The 21,749-nt window shown below is 47.7% G+C and overlaps 2 protein-coding genes across 2 annotated transcripts; both read left to right on the forward strand.

Moving 5' to 3' along the window:
• Positions 1-2,092: 2,092 nt before the first annotated feature.
• On the forward strand, positions 2,093-2,595 carry LOC308432501 (large ribosomal subunit protein uL23-like; the record flags this gene model as incomplete). The annotated part of the gene is made up of 1 exon (XM_080932271.1): positions 2,093-2,595. One exon carries the CDS (start codon positions 2,093-2,095, stop codon positions 2,558-2,560), a length of 468 nt encoding a protein of 155 aa, XP_080788397.1. The 3' UTR covers positions 2,561-2,595.
• Positions 2,596-13,687: 11,092 nt separating this feature from the next.
• Positions 13,688-14,353, forward strand: LOC308432348 (N-acetyltransferase 8-like; the record flags this gene model as incomplete). Its single annotated transcript, XM_080932121.1, has 1 exon — positions 13,688-14,353. The coding sequence occupies one exon, from the start codon at positions 13,688-13,690 to the stop codon at positions 14,351-14,353; it is 666 nt and encodes a 221-aa protein (XP_080788247.1).
• Positions 14,354-21,749: the final 7,396 nt, after the last annotated feature.

The raw sequence follows: 21,749 nt of genomic DNA on the forward strand, positions 1-21,749 counted from the left end.
GAACCTGGTAACACTGGTAGGTAATTAGGGCAATGAAGACCCTCTATTCTGAGGTGATGGGTATCCTGGGCTCACAGTAACAGAACTCTAGCTTCTCACTGGTGAGCTCCATTAGAGCCAGGGTCTCTGCTTCAAGGGGGACATAAAACAACAGCATCTTTATTTCTAGATATCACCCCAATGAAAGAATAAACAAATGACTCCCCCCAGTCTATCTTGATCAGCCAACGGGCTCATCAGACTTGCTTATAGCAGTACAGGGGACAGGTTACTTACATCACTGTGTGTGACCCAGAGAGTTGCATCACCCAAAAGCCCACTTTGACACTGCTAATGACTATGAAGTCTGCACCGCTGGAGTTCTTTGAACAACCTGTAAGAAGGTACACCATCCAAGAGTTTCGTAACCATGAGCAATTGTTAACTGCTTATATGACCCCAGGAAGGGGACTCTTGGAACTTTTTTCAGTGTCTCTTTCACTCCTGCAAAGGAATGTTTCAATCTGGAGTAAATAATTGTCCAAGGTTCCCCCTCTTCCTCCAGGTCTTACGTCCACACAACACTTTGCAATGCTCCCTGAGCCATATACTAAGAAAACGTAGATGGTATGGACCAAGAGGAATGCACACCTTTCTTAGCAATTTGTCTAGCTGTGGGTCTCCGCCGGAACACTGAGGGGGGAAGAGATCCCTCTTCACAGAGGCGACTTACAGAATTGGCATTGTTTGGCTATAAATGCACAAGCTTAGAAGACGATTTGATAAGTATGTGCATCCATGTAACAAAACAGTGGGGCAGACTCCCCTCCATAGCCCATGACTTCTGCCACAAGAATTTATCAGCTTTCAGTCCCAAACCTGGGTAGCTGTACCTGCGGCTGTACTGCTGCCATACCAGCAGCACCAGTCTGGCCTGGGATGTGCTGACATGGCTGAATCCACAGTTGTTTTTTTTCCATTGACCACGCCTTGCTACTGAAAGGACCTTGGGCTCCACTGAGGGTTCTTATCCTCATTGTACTTTCACCCAAGGGAGATATAGACACCACATCTCAACTAATTATCCACCTCTAGGACAAGATGAATCATTTTGTTCTTTTTAACCTTTGTATTTCTATCTACCCACGCAGTCTATTGCCTTGAGTGCTATTAGGAGTTTCCATGAACCAAAGCACATCTGGCCCAGCATCCACCAATGCCCACACATTCTGCACATAAGCAAAGAAACAAACCTGAAGATCTACTCGGGGCCCCTCCAGTTGCCCTGCAGGATCTTTAATTGCAGGTGACCTCGACCACTCCTTCAGGGAAGCCACTGATGTCTTCTTCCCTAGCAGCAGGTGCAGTGCCATAGGGATCACCATCTGTTGCCGCTCCTGTTGGTGAGGTGCCCTTGGGCTTGAAAGCCTTCCAGACTCTCACAGGCATAAGCTCTGTTCTTTCTTTTGTCCTCTCTTGGTTGTGTTAGCACTCTATGAACTCCCTTTGAAAGCCAGTTCAGGTCATTTGGATTTACCAGCACCTCTTTCTTCTATTATCAGAGAGTATGCCCTACTATGAGGCTCAGCAAGGTCACTGAAGCCCACAGCAGACCAGAGCACCCTGACAAATGCATCTATTTCCTAAGTCTCTGGTAAACACAGACTTATCTGCTCAGGGAACTGCATCCAGCACCACCACAGCCACCACTGCCTCCTACAGTCACTTCCAACATAGTCTTTGCCAGCAAGTGGCAGACACCTGTCCCTTTAGTGCTCCCTCCCTGGGGACTACAATACATTCCCGGCACTATCAGCCATTTGGGTGATCCCTGTACTTCTTTGGTGACCACATTCATCAAGGAGTTGCTCCTCTCATAGGATGAACAGAAACAGCCCACTGGGACTCTCCCGCTAAGAGACAGTCAGGCCATAGATACATATCTTATTGTCCAATGGTCATGAAACTGCCTTTCCAACCAGGAGACAGGACATCTCACACCACATAAAGACGAACGGCCCTATCAAGATTATTCATGCAGATGCTCTATCCTGAGGCAGATCAGCCTCCTATAATCATCTATAGTAAGATTAGGTACCATCTTTTCGCCAAGATGGCGCCGAAAGCGAAGAAGGAAGCTCCTGCCCCTCCCAAAGCCGAAGCCAAAGCAAAGGCCTTGAAAGCTAAGAAGGCAGTGCTGAAAGGCGTCCACAGTCACAAAAAGAAGAAGATCCGAACGTCACCCACATTTCGGCGGCCCAAGACTCTGCGGCTCCGAAGGCAGCCAAAATATCCTCGAAAGAGTGCACCCAGGAGAAACAAGCTTGACCACTATGCTATCATCAAATTTCCACTGACCACTGAGTCAGCCATGAAGAAAATAGAGGACAATACTCTTGTGTTCATTGTGGATGTTAAGGCCAACAAGCACCAGATCAAACAGGCCGTGAAGAAACTCTATGACATTAATGTGGCCAAAGTCAATACCCTGATAAGGCCTGATGGAGAGAAGAAGGCGTATGTTCGCTTGGCTCCTGATTATGATGCTCTAGATGTTGCCAACAAGATTGGGATCATCTAAACTGAGTCCAGATGGCTAATTCTAAATATACACCTTTTTTTCACCACAAAAAAAAAAAAAAAAAAAAAAAAAAAAAAAGATTAGGTACCATCTCTCCTACCTCATCTTTGATTCTGTGTGTCCCTGTTTGGTCTGTGCCTGGTAACATTGAATACATCACCAAAAGATCCGGGAACCAGCGTCTGCCTACCCACTTTGTCTCTACCACTACCAAAAGACCAAATAAGCCATTCCACTCATGTCTAGGTAAACCCGTGAGTTTATTGGATTTATCTGTGGTAGCATAGGGAAGGTGTTGATTACAGGAGCATGACTGACTTGGCTTAGCTGTGTCACCCCAAAACCCCACCTTAGCATGGTGACGATGTGTGACAATGTGTAACAGGAGTTTACAGAGAAGTGTGTCATGAAAGAGTTTCTTCACACTCTGTGGTTGTGTCCTACAACAAGTCTAGTATCTGTTTTTTTCATTCGTGTGGTTTTTTTTTTCTTCTGTGACTTCTGTGAGCTTCCCTATTCCCCCCTAAGGAGGGATGGTTTGAATAGAGCAGTGGTTCTCAACCTGTGGATCACAACCCCTTTAGGGGTTGAATGTCCTTTGAACAGGGTTGGATATACAACCTTGGCTATCTCTGAAACACAGCTTCTTTGTGCTTTCAGGAAACACTTCCCAGAAGATTTCACCTCAGTGATGCTGGTCTCTTCTTAATCACCACTAATTTCTTAGCTCCAGCTGACCAGCATCAATAGTCCCAGTAATGCAAAGGTTTTGCTTTAGTAGTTCTGGTATCTTGTTAATCACAGCTGATTCTTCAGCTCCAGCTGAATCTTCACAATCAAAACAGCAACAGCCCTAATAAGTCTTTAATCTTCCCTCTGAAATTTCACAAGCCAGGCCTCCATCTTCTGCACTGTTCTCAACATCATCTTCCAAGCTCCTACAGAACATCCCACAGAGCTCTTAATATTCCAATAGCTCTTCTAGCTCAAAGTTCCAAAGTCCTTCCACAGTCCTCCCCAAAACATGGTCAGGTTGTCACAGGAATACCCCACTCCTGGTACCAATTTGTCTTAGTCAGGGTTTCTATTTCTGCACAAACACCATGACCAAGAAGCAAGTTGGGAGGGGGGCGGTCTTCAGCTTACACTTCCACATTGCTGTTCGTCACCAAAGGAAGTCAGGACTGGAACCCAAGCAGGTCAGGAAGCAGGAGCTGATGCAGAGGCCATGGAGGGATGTCACTCACTGGCTTGCTTCCCCTGGCTTGCTCAGCCTGCTTTCTTATAGAACCCAGGTCTACCAGCCCAGGGATGGCACCCTCCCCCCTTGATCACTAATTGAAAAAATGTCTTACAGCTGGATCTCATGGAGGCATTTCCTCAGCTGAGGCTCCTTTCTCTGTGATAACTCCAGTTTGTGTCAAATGGACACAAAACCAGTACAGAGAAACTTCACTGTATTAAAGCTAATCTAATGATAGAGGCTTACCCTGAAATGTTCCAAAAACCCTAACAGCATTTCTTTTTTTCTTAAGCTGGAAAAATAAGGATTATTTGGCAATGCTACTTTTGACTAGTAAACAATGAGAAAATCCATGAGAAGAAAAAATAAACCAAGAACTACCAGTGAGGCTTACAGAATTGTCTTTAGGATACTATTTGAAAAACTCCCAGGTTTCCTAGCAGAGGTGTCCAAGCTGTTGTGATTGTGAACCAAGAGGTCATTAAGATGTGCACCACACCACAGAGTCCTTTTCAGTGGAAGCTGATGTTCCAAACTTGGCCTCTGCTTAGAATGAATTACGCTGTTCACAATTGTTTCAGCAAAGGTTTCCTTTTGGCATGCCAGCAGCCTAGCAAAATAACTTACCCCATCTTAAAGGAAGCAGTGCAGCTGAGCCAGAAAGACAGGGAGAGAGAGTCAGAGCCTCAGTTTTGTGAGAGAAGCCTTCTATGGACATTTTTTTAAGCCCATGGTATTAGTTTTCCAGGAGAATATGAAGATAGAACTTTATATAAAGTGATTCTAAATATTTTTGTTTTGTTTTGTTTTGCTTTTGTTTTTCAAGACAGGGTTTCTCTTTGTAGCCCCAGATGTCTTAGAATTCACTCTGTAGACCAGGCTGGTCTTGAACTCAGAGATTCACTTGCCTCTGCCTCCCAATTACTGGGACTAAAGGCATTCAGCACCACACCTGGCCAAGTAGCCAGTATTTCTAAATCTTAAGGTAAAGGCAACATTGAAAGTGTTCTTCAGAGGCCAAATCTCAATATACCTGAAAACATGTTAATAAAATCCACTCTTCCTTCCTGCACACACACACACACACACACACACACACACACACACACACACACCACAGGTAGGCCTAGTGTATATGGAGGTTAAAGAGGGCTTTGGATCCCTGTAACTGGAGTTACATATGATTGTAAGCAGCCATTTGGATGCTAGGAACCAATCCTGGGTCCTCTGCAAAAGCAACAAGAGCTTTTAACTGCTGAGCACTCTCTCCAGCCTCCCGGTAAGTATTTTTATGTTGTGATTTTTAAAAAATGTATTAGACTTACTCTTTGAGAACTTCTAGCACATATATATTGCATTCTGAATATTCTTTTCTCTCACCCTTTTATTTCCCTCCAATCCCTACCAACCCTTCCTTCTCCCCACAAGTCCCTTCCCCATCATATCTCTTTTAGCCTGTTTTGGGACCTACTGAGTTTCACCAGAGCCATTTGTGTTGTGTTGTATTGCATTGTGTTGTTGTTACATTGCATTTTTGCATGTGTAGCACATTAATGTGCACATGCATATTCATGTATGTATTGGCGTGGCCAGACGTTGACATCACTAGGTGTCTTCCTCAGTCACTCTGTCTCATGTGTCGAGGCAGACTCTCATCTGAACACAGACTTTGCTGACTTGGGGGATTCTAACTAGCTAGTTCTATCTGGAGAGCCCATCCCTACCTCTCACATACCAGAATTACAGGTGAATCTTCCTGCTCACTTGCCATTTATGTGGGTGCTTGGGTCTCTGAACTCTGGTCCTCATGCTTGTAAGACAAAAACTGTACCCTCTGAGCCATCTCCCCAACTCCCTACTGAAGTAGAAATTTCTGGTTTCTTTGGAGACTCATTTGTGTCATATGATGTTTTTCTGGAAACTGTCTTATGAGAGGATGATTTTGCTGAAGCAGACACCTGCAAGGATGTTTTGCTAATAACAGACATGGGGTGTTTTTCTGGAAACAGCCTAGGGAAAAGGGCACGTAATGTTTTGGTAGAGTGGGCACTCGAGAGGACACGTGATGTTTGGGAAAAGTATGAATATAACCCAACAGTGGATGACATTACTCGATATTGGTTCGCCTTGCCACACTTTGCTGATCATCATTTGTAGTAACTTTGTAGAGAGAAACGCCATCAGAGAATTTCTGGATGTCTTCCAGTGGCTTCTTGCCAGTTTCAAGGACTTGGGCTGGTTAATAGAGCCTCACGCTTTCTTCTGTATCAAACTGCCTTTGCTGATTTGTGAACTGTTGGGAGCGATGCCCCCTCCCCCCAAGCGGTTGGCAGAACTGCCCACTTGTATGCCTAGACATTGGGAAAACAAACACACCCTCCTTTAAAGTTCCTATCTGTCTAGTCACAAGCCACAAGTCACTCACACCTGTGTTCCTGTTTACATTGCTGGAGGTCACAGGTTCGATCACCGGGCTGCTAGGGAATTTGCATATAGCCTTTGTAGCCAACAACTTGAGCTGGATTGAGAGGAAAATGGCATTCTTGTAAAATGGATGACCCGAATCATGTCCTTCTTTTCAGACCCTCAGGCCTTCGCCTGATTCGGAATAGCTGCTGACGGTGCAGGTGCCGTCAGTGACTAGTGTTTGTAAGTGGACGGAGCTACCACTGCTGATTCATATAAACTGAGCAGATATCCTGACAGTGCAGATTGGATTCGCTCCAAAGAACCATTTCCAAACAGGTCCTCGTCCTCCTTCACCCTATTAGCTTTTCCCTCCCACTGCCTCTGGTGAGTGGTGGGCTAGAAGGGAGGTTAAAGCGTTTAAGTATACTGATTAAAGTAGGTATTGGAAAATATAAGCCTACACCTTACTTTTCTTTTAAACTGTCTTTACCAGGACAGTTGCTCAAATGCAGATGCTCAAATTCAGGTTAAGAGATTTAACAGAGGAATGTGAATGCTTCTTAATTAGAAAGACAAGCCGATTAACTTTGCCATTTCATGGCCCCAGTGGATATGGACGGGACAGGGAAATAAAAGGATAAGAGAGAGTTCAAACAGAGAGAGTTTTATGGAGAGAGAGTAAATGATAAAACAAACAACACAACCCACTGAAGTGCCATTTGTCAGCTGGCAAATGTTAGCTTCTGGGTCACTTAGCAAGCTAAATCTGTGCTTTCCAAAAAGCTGGACATACCTACTAGTTTAATTTAACCTTTTGTTTAAAAGGTATTGTCTCTTTATTTTTTTTAAAAAAGCTTTTATTTATTTATTTTATGTATATGAGTACACTGTAGCTGCCCTCAGACACACCAGAAGAGGGCATCAGATCCCATTACAGATGGTTGTGAGCCACCATATAGTTACTGGGATTTGAACTCAGGACCTCTGGAAGAGCAGTCAGTGCTCTTAACTGCTGAGCCGTCTCTCCAGCCTGTCTTTTTATTTTTAATTATAAATTTCTTTACTCTTGAGAATTCCAAACATGTGCACACTGAAGTGTGGTCCCCCTTTCCTTCCTCAAACTCTACACACAGACCTTCAATGTATCCTCCTCCCAACATCATATCACTTACAAAACTCACCCCACGAGCGGTGGAGGAGCAGGAAAAAATAATCTACATGCAGAAAGATGAGCTACAGAAAGCCATGGAGACAGAGTCACGGCAGAACCCATTTAAATTTCAGGGCCACTGAAAATGAGACCATAAGCCACAGATGCCCCTTCTGCATTTCCGTTGTCCTCAGATAGTCTATAGGTTACAAGGACTTGAACGCACTATTAACGACAGAAAATTCGATGGCTGCACAAAACAAAATGGTTAATTTTAACATTTTTCAAGTGAATGTGGCAAGCATGTACATACATGTGAGGGGATGCAGATATGTATGCAGACAGATGCTTCACACATGTGTGTGCATGCCGGTGTTGGTTTGGAGTTGACATGTGTCTTCCTCAGTCTCTTTCACTTTATTTCTTGAGGCGGCCAGGCACACTCTGCTGGGGTTTCCCTCTCGGGCTTCCTAATGGGGCCTGCAGAAGGATTAGCGTCAGCTCTGAGGAACACCCTGTTGCCGTTTACTTCACTCGTACAGTAGTTTCCAAATCCGAAATGCCACACTCCCTTGAAAGCTGGTCTTGGTCTGCCTAACACTTTCCTGGAAACCCTTCTACAAGTTCACTGACAGGCTCATCCACGGTTCTAAGCTACCTCCTGATGGTTTCGAGACATCTTCCCACCGGTGACAACGCATGCTAGCATACCTCCGACCCGTTGCTTCTCTGATGGGTATTTTGATGGTAGACATCTCTACTGGCCTGCCGGTTGCCCATTAGTAACTTGATCTTTCCTTGTAACTTAACTATTTTAGTCGTAACGATTATTCCTCGTCTGGAAATAAAGGCAGCATTAAAGGCACCATCCAGGGAAAATGTGAAAGGAAACAAGAAGTCTTCCCGTGCTGTTATCCCAGAGCAGAAACTGCAGGAAGGGCAGGTCGTCTTCCTAGGAAAGAGCACCCTCAAGAGGTCAGTGCTTCTCACTGCAGCCGACTCCTCCTTCAGCCTGTGGCTTTGGCCAGAAAGGAAGTTCTGGAGACTAACAGGACTATGGTGTTGTCCCTGCCTCTAAGTCTTAGAGTCTAAGGTTGGCAAGCCCAACTTGGCACGAACAAAGTGGCCTTCCCCTCACCCTCAGTGAAGTTCTCTGGGACGCTCCCAGGGGCCAGGGAGAGAGCTCCACAGTACCGAAGGAGGCAAATGTGAGGACTGTTTCTCCTGTGCACAAGCGGACAGATAGAAGGCATCTTTGGTCCCCAAGGCAAGTGACATGATTTGAGTTTTTCTGGAAACATGAGATCAGTTTCCTCCAGGACATTGTAAGAGTGGAGCACCTTCAAAGAGGCCTGGGATTCAATTACAGTTCAGTATGGCCAGCTCAGCTCTTCCTGAAGGGTAGAGCGAAGGGGCCTGTGCTGGATGGGCGGTTGTGCTCAGGGTGAGTTCAGAGCAGCCTCCCAAAGTCCACGTGGTAAGTAGGCATTGTGCCAGAAGAGACAAAACCTGGAATCCAGTGCTGATGGTGCCAAGAGCTTACTGGTGCCCAGAGTATACAGACACAGGAACCAAGAAGCCGCTGCTGTAGGAACACAGTTTGGGATCTGTACTGGGAACAGTTAGCATCTGAGAAATACCGGCGACCAAAACATTGCCAAATGCCACAAAGTTTCATAGTGTCAAAGGTTAATTTTATGTTGTAGAGATTTCACTGCACATAGAAGGAGCTAAAGTCACACAAAAATTGAAGAGACCAAACCTGTGTATACAGTGTTCTCGGGGGACAGTGTCCAGATCCAGTGGGAGGTGCCACTTGGACTCCCAACTACACAGATAGGGAAGGGGACTGAAAACAGGATGGACATGAGAGGTGGGACTAGGGTCTGAACCCTGACGCGTTCCACAATAAGAACTGCATTGCCTCCGACTCAAAGCTCCACCTTCAGCGTTTCTCTTGGCTCTGTAGAGGACAATTTAGGTCCTACCCTCAGCATATAAATCAGGAAATTCAAATAGGATTTCTCAGAAGGGTGTGTGCTCGGAATACAAGTCTCCTTTGCAGCTCAGTGGACATTCAGCCTTATGTGTTCCACAATTCCAGGCGGGGGGGGGGGGGACTCATAGGGGGTCAAAACCAGTAAAAATCAAATAGTCTCAGCCCTTTCAGTATTACAGATCTTAAGGATTGTATATAGAAAAAATGAACCCCAAAATTTGGCATAGCAACTTCACTAGAGATGTGGAGTCGGCCTGGTGTTAAGGGACACGAAAACCTGAAACTCTGAACTCTGAGTTCAGCTCAGCACAGTGGGGTGAGGCTGCTCTCGGCATCAGCAAAGCACAGAACCTTTGCCCTCCTCTGCTATGCCTAGAAATCCCAAACTCCCCGGAGGCAGGGAAGCCTGGCTGGCCAGCTTCTTCCAGATGGAGTCTGTCCCAACCTGGAAGGAGTTTGCCTGGAAGCTTCCACTCTGGAAACCTTGGTTGAGGGCCAGACTGCAAGGGCTGAGGACGGACAGACACTAAAGCCCCTCCTCAGCCCTCACCTCCGTGAGTGTCCTCCACTCCACCGAGCCGTGCGCGAGGACACAGCTGTGTTGGTAAACTGGACTGTTGTGTGGGTCCTAATCTACCCAGACCGGATCCATCAGCTCCTCCCCAGATGAAGGAGTCAGCAAAGAAAGCTGCCTGGTCACCCAGGAGGGATCTGGAGGCTGTAAGCTCCAGAGCCAGCAGTGCTCACCCAAGACCAGACCAGAGCCACACGTGCCCAAAGGTCACCAGTCTTGCTCCGCCTCTGCCTAGTTCTCTGAGGGAGTGGTGCTGTTCTGGCTGCTGATCCGTGATCCCTCTCGATTTCCACCTTTGTTTGCCAAGAGAGGTTATGTAAGAATGTTATGTAAGCCTCTTTATTTGCACTGACCACTGGGAAGGGGGCCCTGTGCGCTGTGACATACTCCACTGCAGCGCCCCGAGATTCCCCACTGAGCTGGACTTGTATTTGGAGAATCAGCCTCTGCGTTGGTTCTGTCTCTGTGAATAGGAGGGGGTGCTCCTGGTTTAGTACACACACTGTAGACACTGTTATCAGTTGGAACTTAGGTGGTCATATGGTAAGAGAAGGACGGGACCTGAGGAAGGGGTGCTAGGGCTCATACATGGGATGTTTGGTGCAGAAGGAGGGATAGAGGTCTCTGTTGCTCTTCCTCCATGCCTGTCAGAACATCATAACCTCCCAGGAAGGTAACTGGATAAAATTGGACTCCTACCAGTTGTCCACCTCATAATCATCTGAACACAATAGGTACGGGCGTGGGGTAGGACTCTCAACACCAGAACCTGGAGCATTATCATCTTCGCAAACCTACCTTTAAATATATATGTTATTTTTATATGTATGGGTGTTTTGTCTGTACACCATGTGCATGCAGTGCCCACGGAGGCAAGATGAGCCAACAGTCTTAACCACTGAACCATCTCTCCAGCCCCCCCACCCCCACCCAAAACCTCCTTTTATATGGCTTATGTCACCATTGTAGGGAGTCTTGGAACTTCTGGGCACCATCATGGTAGCCAGAGCCCACCCCACCCCCCACTCCTGCATGCACAGAAATCCTACACCCTTGTCTGGGTACTTCTATCCTTTGCTGCATGGTATTTTTCCTTCTTTTGGGGTGCCAGTATATTTACCTCATACTGGCACCCCATCTTGCCCAACATCTGCATCTCTACATATGTTTTCTTGGGTTCCTGGTGGTTGTTTATTTCTGTTGGGGTGCTTATGTTATCAATGGTGGCATACACTGCCTCAGGTACAAACAACATTGAATTATAATGGTAGGTCTCTTGGGACCCTGGTGCTCCCACCCTTTGTCCCTGAGGAGCTCCGTTCATCCTGGAGCGTGTACACTCTTGCTACCATACACCTCTCTACCCATGGCCCCCAGGAGTGCTGTTGCCAGGGGCCATCACTGTCTGTAGAGTACCAGCTACCTGGGATCACAATGGCTTGAATCTCCATCAACCTGGTGTCTTTGGGACTGAGCCTTTTTGAGATGACAGAGAACTGGCCCCTAACAGCAAATGCACACTTCCTATCCTCAGGAAATACAGTTGAGCTGGAGACTGTCCAACTAAATCTCACTGACAGTGGGGTGCTGAGGCAGAGGGGAACTAGAAAGCTTCAGCTTTGTTTGTCTCAGGACGTTGGTGGAAGGAAGCTCATCCTGCATCCGAATGGCAGGAACACCCACAATCCAGCCCACAGTCTCATCCAAGCCTCCTGGGGGTTTAGACTCCTGGGCTTTGAGAAAACTCCAGGGAACACAGTGCACACAAAGACATGGGGGGCAGGGAAACCTCACAAGCTCCTAATCTGCTGCTTGACCTGGATTTTGGTTTTGTTCTGTTTCCTCTAATGACTTGTAACGTCCTTTAAGGTAAAGTACACACACACACACACACACAGAGAGAGAGAGAGAGAGAGAGAGAGAGAGAGAGAGAGAGAGAGAGAGAGAGAGGGAGAAGAGGGAGAGAGAGGGAGGAAGGGGAGGGGGAGGGGGGAAATGGGGGAGGAGGAGGGAGAGAGAGGAAAATGGAGAGGGAGACAGAAGGGAAGAGAGATTCATCAAATATGACTTGAACTAGAATGCTCCCCAGTTGGGGAACATTTTTTACTTCCACATCAGACATCTAAAATCATTAACCAAGTCCACATTTTAAACTGCACTACGTGCTGACAGGAGTGGGGATGGCGTTCGATGTTCCACTTCTGAGCAACCCCTAGAGCTCACGCAGATACCCTTTGTCCAGGTCCGTTGTGTGTTGGACACAAAACGATGGGTAGGTGAGAGCCTGAAGGTAAGAAAGGGGACGGAAATGTCCATGAAGACCACCCAGACCCATTGCCAAGGAGCAGGCACAGCTCAGAAGGGAACATTCATCCGGAGCCCATAGGCCTGAATTCCTGCTTCGGACAAGTGAGGTCAAAGGGAGTGGCTTGGGCTCTAGTTTCCTCAAAGTAGGCATCGGAGAGAACCCACGGTGACGGGACACAGGCTGTAGGCTGAAAGGGCCAAGGAGGGGGCATCACCCTCCCATCAGAATGATGACCCTTGAGCCTTCCCAGATGGCACTCCCTTCCAGGATAATTCTGTGGGAATCACAGCCTTAGGTGGACTTTAACTCCCTGCCCCGTCACAGCCCTGCTCCTTCACCTAGGGTCTATGATTATCAAATACCCAGGAGCTAGCCAATGAACCCTCTACCTGAGGGAGCCCAGGGCGAGTTACACTGTCCCAAGGTTCACCTAACAGGTGTGTCTTGGGCTTCAGGCAGGACCAAGTAACCTGGTTGAGAGATGATGGTGTGACATGAAGAAAACACGAAGAGAGAAGGCGGCCTTCGCAGAAGGAAGAGCTGTCACAGAGCTGTGTCTCCGTGCTAGCCTTGTGGGGATCATGAAGCAAATAGACAAGAGCTCTCTCCTCTATCACATTCCAGCTCTTGACCTCTGGTTTATCATTATCCAGGAGCCAGCCAATGAGGCACCAGCCCAAGTCTATTTCTCAGAGGTGGGGCAGGCCCTGGCAGGCTCTGGATGTCATCAGTGACTGAGGCCATTATGAAGACTCGTCTGTAGTAGCAGATAAGAGGACAGAGAGACAAGGTTGGTGTTTCTGGGGGTCTAGAGTCCCACAGCCTTCCTGGGTGTTCGAGGGTAGAGTGCGTGGAGCCCTTGCCTTTTAGTGGATTGGATGTTTCTAATCAGGGGAAGAAGATTTACTGAAACTTGCTATTTGGAACACAGGATTCTGATGTTTATAAATCCTAAAGAGGAAACACAACTGGGAACCACATCTTCCTTCCATGGGGGACCATCTCAGTGCACAACAGATCAAGGAGCGTGTCACTGGGTAAGAAGATAGATGGAAAAAGGGCTGCACATTCCTGTGCTGCAACAAGATTGAGGTATTAACTCTCCCAAGTCACCCCCAGAAACCAGGTGTTATTTTACCCTGATCGGTAGATGAGCACACACGGGCTCAGAGAAGTTGACTTGCCTAGGTTCATGTGACATGGCAGGGGAGGAGTCCAAGGAAAAATGTTCCAGAAACTGACGCCTTCTCCCACCCAGTGTTAGGGTTATGCTCCCTCCTGAGTGGCTGTGGAAGCCTGTGAGGCTGGAGGCTGGGAGCTGGGTGATGAGCAGAGGCTTAGAGGATGCATCTGGCTTCCCTTGTCTCCTACAGGGCTACGAGGCAGCAGTATAAACAGATCTGGTGTCTGTCGTAGATGCTGAGATTTGAGACGAAGTTTTCCCATGGCTTCTTTTCACATCCGCCAATTCCAGGAGAGGGACCACAACCAGGTCGTGGACGTGTTCTCCAGGGGCATGGAAGAGCACATCCCCGCCGCCTATCATCACTTACTGACACTGCCCCGAACCATCATGCTCTTAGCTGGCGTGCCCCTTGCCCTGGTCCTGGTGTCTGGCTCCTGGCTGCTGGCTGTTATGTGCATCTTCTTTCTGCTCCTACTCCTGCGGCTCCTTGCTGGATGGCCCTGGAAGGAATATGTGGCCCACTGTTTGCAGACAGACATGGCTGACATCACCAAGTCCTACATGAATGCACATGGCTCCTTCTGGGTGGCTGAGTCTGGGGGGCAGGTGGTGGGCACAGTGGGTGCTCTGCCAGTCAAAGATCCTCCGTCAGGGAGGAAGCAGCTGCAGCTCTTCCGCCTGTCTGTGTCCTCACAGCATCGAGGACAGGGGATAGCCAAAGCACTGGTCAGAACCGTCCTCCAGTTTGCACGGGACCAGGGCTACACTGATGTTGTCCTTGTGACGGGCACCTTGCAGCAAGCTGCGGTGACTCTCTACCTAGGCATGGGCTTCCGGAAGACAGGTGAATCTTTCATAAACACACTCACATGGCTTGTGGACGCTTCTATAATTCATTTCATATACCTCCTCCCTCCTGCCTGAGAATATGAGTTGTGATCTTTCTCTGTGAATGTCGCCTCCAGTTCACTGTGGGAACAGATAACACTGGTGTCTGTAGACAAATCACAAAATTGCCTTTTTCTGTTTTCATTGTATTTCTGCCTGTTTGATAGTTGGTGAAAAATGAGGACAATGAAGTGCCCGGTGCCTCTCACACTGACAAAGGGGCAGCACTGGCCACAGGGACAGTGGGACAGTTTTCACAGCCTAACGTGTGTAGTCCCTGCTGTCACTGGCTAGACTCCGTCTACAAGACAGTGTGAGTCTCTGGAGGAATTGTGGGTCCAGAAAGAGGGTGTGGAGTTGGAGACTATAATCTCACCTGTACCACTGCTTGCCACAGAAGCTGGAGCCATCCTGTATCCCTAAGATCATCCTACAAGTACATTGCCAGGCTGTGTGCTGTTTCATCTCTATCTCGGCAGTGTCGTTAGGTGTTTAGGCGCCCAGGGTTCCCTCATACAATCACCTGTGACACGCAGGAAGCACCAAGTGATGTGTTTATAAAACAGATAAAAAGGTAAAGAAAAGATATGTCCCGGGTTTCGGCACCAATGTTAGGAAGAAGATGAAGAGGAGGGAGGGGTATGCTCCCTTGGAGGTGCAGCGAGGCATGGGGGAAAGGGGATGCCTCTGGGGAACCCATGTTGAGGCATCCATTCCACCTGAGGGACCACAGCCGCAGCATAGTACAGAATAGAGTTTATTCAGGGAATGGGGAGGGGAGTTAAGAGTGTGGTAGGGGCAGAGAGAGAGGAAAAAAGGAATAGAGAAGTAGAGGTGGGCCATGAGCATGTGGAAAAGTGGAGGGAGGGGAGGGGAGGGGTGAGGAGGGACAAAGAGGCAAGAGAGGAGCAAGACAGTAAGAGACCAAGAGAGAGAGGAGGGGGGCAAGCACCCCCCTTTATACTGTCAGGTAACTGGGGTGGAGCATACCTGGCTGTTGCCAGGCAACTGTGGGGTGGAGTTTGCCTGCTGTTGCTAGGCAACTGTGTGGTGGGGTTCACAGAATCCCAATACCATGTCTACTCTTCAACATTTCATTCTGGTCACAGCTGTCTCTTCTGAGGGATTTGATGGCTTTTTGTCATCCTGCCAACTATCCTTGTCACAGGCCCATTTATCTTCCTGCAGTCCCTTTGCTGAGTCATGGAGTACTTCCACACCTAAGTAACATCACCTGGGACTATGGACCACACTCTGATTCATAGTCTGACCCCACACAGGGCTCTTGGCTTTTCACTGCCCTGCAACAAGCCTGCCATCCCCTCAAGTGCCATCTCTTCATCAGGCCTGCCACCCTGTGATTGACAGCTCAGCCATCCATTGCTGCCTCTGGCCCATTCTACCCAGGCTGCTGTCCAAACCAAGGGAAGTATAGGATTTGCTCTTCTGAATCCCCTGCTCTCCTCATGCAGTGGGGTCAGGGCTTCCAAGGACAGCTCCAGAGACAGAGGTGGGCCTGGTGAGATGGCTTAATGGTTAAGAATAATGACTGTTCTTACACAGGATCTGGATTCAATATCCAGGACCTACATGGTGGCTTACAACCATTAACTCCGGTTCAGGGGATCTGGTGCTTTCCCCCCATGGGCATCAGGCATAGTGTAAGGATCCCTATCCTTTGAAATACATATGCAATACCATGAAAATGTTCTTAAACATTTAGGACACTCATGGACCCTGGATGGGGGGAGCTATAGAGGAGGCCAGCAAGAAAACAAACGCTTTCACATGACATGATGGGGAGACTTGGGTACCCAAGGACAACCCATGCGGCTCCAGTTCCTTACTGGTGTGGCCCCATCAGGGCCTAGGCTTCTACTTCTGATGTGTAACTTTTCCTGTGGAGACATGAAGTAACATCCAGACCCGGCAATGGTGGAAGAAGTGAGCCCTTTCATGCTGTTTGATGAACCAACGTGCTCATTGGTCTTTTTGATGGCATTGTGGGTACTCGGGCAACTACCTGACCAAAAGCCCGCCACAGCGTGGCGATGACTCGGGGAGCCGCATCATTGGAGGAGTTCCTCACAACTTGCAGGCCGCTGGCTGCATTGCGAAGGGTCTGTTCTCGTTGGCCGTTGCTAATGGCTTTATGACTTTAGAGAGCGGGCCTCTGAGTCTTTAAGCTCTTTTAGGATTTTATGACAAAGCAGGTGGGGTGGGGTGGAGGAAACCGTATAACACAAGCATGAACATGGATGTCTCGGTCCCAAAGCAAGTGCCAACCAGAGTTCATTTGTTCTGGAAAGTTCTGTGTTCAGAGGTAAGGAATCGGTATTCAAGATGTTATGTGCAGGAACTCCAGGGAGAGTTGGAGTCAGACTCGTATAGTTGTGTTTTGGCTGCTTGTTCTCTGAGGCCAAGTCCACACAGTTCAGAAAGTAGAACCAGCTCAGCTCTTGCAGGAAGGTGCTATGGGGAATCTGCACCCATGTCTGCAGGTATAGATTTCGTCAAGAAATAAGAAAAGGGAAAAGGTGAAGGGGGCCGAGGTATACCCTATGGAGGTGCAGCGAGGCATGGGGAAAGGGGGATGCCTCTAGGGGGCCCATGTTGAGAATCCCTTCCCCCTGAGGGACCAGTCACATGACAGTATAGTACAGAATAGAGTTTATTTAGGGAATGGGAAGGGAAGTTAAGGGGGTAGTAGAGGCAGAGAGAGACAGAGAGAGAGGAAAGAAGAGGGGTGGAGAAGCAGAGGCCAGCCGTGAGCACGTGGAGAGAGAGTGGGGAAGGAAATGGGGAGATGAAGGGCAAGGGGGAAAAGCAAGGGCAAGAGAGAAAGGAGGGGGCAAGCAGCCCCATTTATAGTGTCAGGTAACTGGAGTGGAGCATACCTGGCTGTTGCCAGGCAACTGTGGGGTGGGGTTTACAGAATCTCAACACAGAGTAGTCTAAAACCACAGTAAAAGCTCAAAAGAGAGAGGAAGAGAGAGAGAGAGAGAGAGAGAGAGAGAGAGAGAGAGAGAGAGAGAGAGAGAGACACCAAAACAGCTTAAAGACCTGTGTGTCCAATGCTCTTGGGACTAGAGGATACTACCCAGACCTAGTGGAAAGTGCCAACCTTGGAGGTTGGTGAAGTGGAGACAGGTAGAATCCTGAAGCCTACTGACCAGCCAGTCTAGCTGAACCAATGAGCTGCAGGTTCATGGGAGAGCCTATCTCAAAATTGATCAAGGAGTGACACCTGACATCCATCATCCATCTGGGGCATACACAAACATACATGTGGTATGTGAATATGTATACACTACACCACACGTGTACATAACACACACACACACACACACACACACACACACACACACACACACACACACAAATAAATCCCAGGTGAGGGGCCTCTGTGTAGGCCTTTTTTTACCTACTGTAGTGGAGCTATACTGAGTGTTCCAGTGAGCTTAGGTGACCAACACCAGCTCAGTCAATCAACAGGTTCCCCAGGGCAGGAGTGAGGACAAAAAGGAAAAACGAGACAAAAGAGACAACTAGACAAAACTATAACATGACTCAAGCCAGTTCTGAGGCTGAAGCGCTTTATATTTTCCCAGCCCACTTTTATATCAATCTAGGTCAAAGAATACTATCAGCTCTCAGATCAAAGACAAAGTGAACAAGGTAAGGATCAAAGAGATCACACCAGGAAGCAATAAAAGGAAGCCATGATGTCCCCAGAGTCACTGGGTCTAGGGGTTTAATAGGATTATCAAGACAAAAGGGAAGTCACACCTTCCTTGGCTGTGACTTGATCCCTGCATGAGCCCAAATGTGAAGATTCTTATTGAGCCCACTTCTTCCTCTGAGCCCAGTGACAAGTACAAGTCAACATTTCTATAAGCGCACCAAAAGCTCTCCCCAGGTAGGTTCCAATTTGCAGCCATGGTAAGGGTTGAACAGTTCAGAGGCTGAAGAATGAGAAATACCCCAGGAGCTAACTTTAACCACTGAATAACCACTAAAGCAAGAAGAGGAGGTACTGTTATCCATCACCCAGAAGAGCTAAGCAGATGACAGGGGTAAGGTAACAGTGTTTAGAGCCAAGTGTTATCCACCCTGGCCTAGGGTCTAGCCTAGATCCAACTCCTGTCCCAGGACCTATAGACGTTACAAACACCAGAGCCTTTGCTGATCTCAGGCCTGTGTTTCTTGTGGAGGTTCACTTGTGTCCCTGGGTACTCAAAGACTCTCATGCAGCTCAGATAGGATTTGAGCACCACTTGATAAGGTGACCTTCTACAGTGTTCCAAACACCTTGGCCCTGCCATTGGTCTTAATCTTGTCTTGTTTGTGATTCAGACTTGACTGAGTAAAAGTCTATGTGAGGGATGGGTAAGACCTGAGAACCCCACTATTGAGACTTGTGAGAGGCTTCCTGATCAATGGCATTAGTTTTGGAATTCTCTACCATATCTCCTCCATCCTGTACCCAGATGAAAGTGACATATTCTTTTCCCCCATGGCCATCTTCTTCAGGAAGACTCCAGACTCTCAGCACCACACCTCCTCTACAAAACAGTTCCCTCTAGCAGGTCAGTCCCCGTGTTTCTCTCTAACTTCTTCCCACGCCAAGGTCCTTCCTGGGACGTTACCTTGTGTTGTGTTGCCAGTCTTTTCTGGTACAGGAAGGGACAGGGTAACACGTAGCTTTCTATGTGGTCAGAACCACCATGTAGGTGACCATCTGAAAGAAGATCCTTGGGGGCTGGAGAGATGGCTCAGCGGTTAGAGCACCAACTGCTCTTCTAGAGGTCCTGAGTTCAATTCCCAGCAACCACATGGTGCCTCACACCCATCTGTAATGGGATCTGATGCCCTCTTCTGGTCTGACTGAAGACAGTGACAGTGTACTTACATACATTAAATAAATAAATAAATCTAGAAGAAGAAGAAGAAGTAACTCAGATATACTCACATACATTAAATAAATAAAAAAGAAGATGCTCATATCCGTGAGAAGTCAGCGCATGTTTACAGCTTGAAGTGGCTTTGTCGACTGTTAAGATAAATACATATCTCCAAAGAGAAGAGGAAACTTTTAAAATTTATTTTTTTTACTTGTTCACTTTATATCCCATTTACTGCTCCCACCTCCTGGTCACTCCTTCCCACAGTCCTTCCCCCTCCTCCCCTTCTCCTCTGAGTGGATGGGGGCCCCTCTGGGTATTCCTTACCACGGTACTTCAAGAAGGCTAGACGCTTCCTCTCTCACTGAGAGATTAACCCAGAAATTTGGCCCAGGCACACCATCAACTTCATAAGAGTCCCCAAGGCAGCCCAGCTGGAGGAACATACCCCACATACGAGGAACTGCTTTGGAGGTAGCCCTACCCCTTGCCAGTTGCTTGGGACCCACATAAGAGCAAGCTGCACATCTGCTGCATGTGTGAGGGGAGGCCTAGGTTTAGTTTGTGCATGCACTTCAGATGGTTCAGACTCTGAGAGTCCCAAGGGTCCAGGTTAGTTGACTCTGTTGGTTTTCCTGTGTGGTTCTTATTTCCTTACGGGCTGCAATCCTTCCTCCTGTTCTTCCATAAGAGTCCCCAAGGTCCTTCCACTGTTTGGGTGTGTGTATCTCTCTACTCTTACTGCACGGTTCTCATCTCCAGATTGACAGTGGATAATTTACTCCACTTCTATTCTTGGCCAAGAACCCGTTTCTCCTTTGTTGCCTAATCAGTGCTCAGCCTTCCCAACAGCTCCACAATTCTGAAGGTGTAAAAGGACAGACACTCAGGGGTTCTCAAATGTCTAAAAGACAGAAGAAAGACACCTAAAAAGTTCAGCACACAGAAAATTAACCCAGAAATTTGGCCCAGGCACACCATCAACTTCATTAAAGATGAGCAATCTGGCTGAAGTTAGGCTAGCTCCCTCTACCATAACCATGAACCTTAGCACTCAGAAGCCTCTGAGCCTTGAGCTCCTGAGCACAAAGTCTATTCTTCTCTCTGCTCTGCTGGGAAATACAAACCCCCTAAAAGTGTTTTTTTTTTTTTTTTTTTTGGGAGGTCCCTGTCCCCCCCCCCCCCCCCCCCGGCTCCTCACCCACGTCTTCAAGTCCAGATCATAATCCTCAGGCCATGAAAGAAATTCTTTTCTATCCAGAGGCAGAGAACCGTGCTCAGCCAGTTTTTTCCAGACAGGTTTATATCCTTGCCCAAGACTAGAGACCTGGGTTTGGCTGGAAGCTTCCAGACTCACAGCTGGACTGAGAGGACAGGCATTGAAGCTGGTCCTCATTTCAGCGTCATGATTGTCCTTACCTTGCTGAGCTGTGCTAGGACACTCCAGGTTACTCTGTACATGTTTGTCAAAATCAAACCCAAATCACTTAAGTCAACTTTTTTAGCCAATGAGTAAGTCAACAAAGAAATTCAGTTAATTGTAAGGGAAATATAACAAGGTTGTATGCCCAAAAGCAAGAAACGCCAAAAATCCCGCTAAACCACCCTTGCACAAAGTCCACCACAGCCAGTACAGTGAACCACTTCTGCCAGGTCACCTGCCCAGTGACTGTCAGTTCAAGATGGGAGTGGTGCCACTGTGACTATTGGCCCTTGAACTGCAGTTTTAACCGCTGTGGTCAAGAGTTGCTGTTTCACTGTCTTATGCAATCCTCCCTGGGACCCTTAAACCCTTTGTCCTCACCCATTGGAATGCTCACAGGGTTTCCCCTGGCACACAAACACTGCAGTAGTGCTAATTTCTCACTGACCTTTGCTCATCTGTTTCTCAAAGACCTTAAAAATGTGCATGTGCATGTGTGTGTTTATATGCATGTGCACGTTTATATGCATGTGCACATTCACTCTCTTGAAGCTGGAGTCACAGGCTGTTATGGGTCACCCACAACATACGTACGGGGAACTCATGTCCTCTGGAAGAACAGCAAACATGACTCCTGAGAGCTTCTTTTCCTGCCCACACAGTTACCTTCATTTATATTCCCTTAGTGACATTTTTCCATTTCTTTCGGACATTTTTCTCAAATTTAAATGTTAGTACTGTACAAAGAAACGATTTTTACAGAGGATAAGCAATATCTCTAAAGGTTCACTGCTGGCCCTTTCAAGAAAGCTCCACTTGGTCTAGCTACCATGGAGTGAAACTTGAGAAGGATTAGGAGGTATGGCCTTGTTGAAGTAGGTGTGGCCTTGTTGAAGTAGGTGTGGCCTTGTTGAAGTGGGTGTGGCCTTGTTGAAGGAGATGTGTCACTGGGGCCCAGTCTCTCTCGGCCAGCTGCCTGCAGCTCAGGATGCAAAGCTCTCAGCTGCTGCTCCAGCACCAAATCTGCTTCCCACCACGATGACCGTGGACTAACCCTCTAAAACTGTAGGCAAACACCCACTTAAATGCTTTCTTTTTACAAGAC

The sequence above is a fragment of the Micromys minutus genome, assembly GCF_963924665.1.
Source record: "Micromys minutus genome assembly, chromosome: 18".
In the NCBI taxonomy this organism is placed as follows: Eukaryota; Metazoa; Chordata; class Mammalia; order Rodentia; family Muridae; genus Micromys; species Micromys minutus.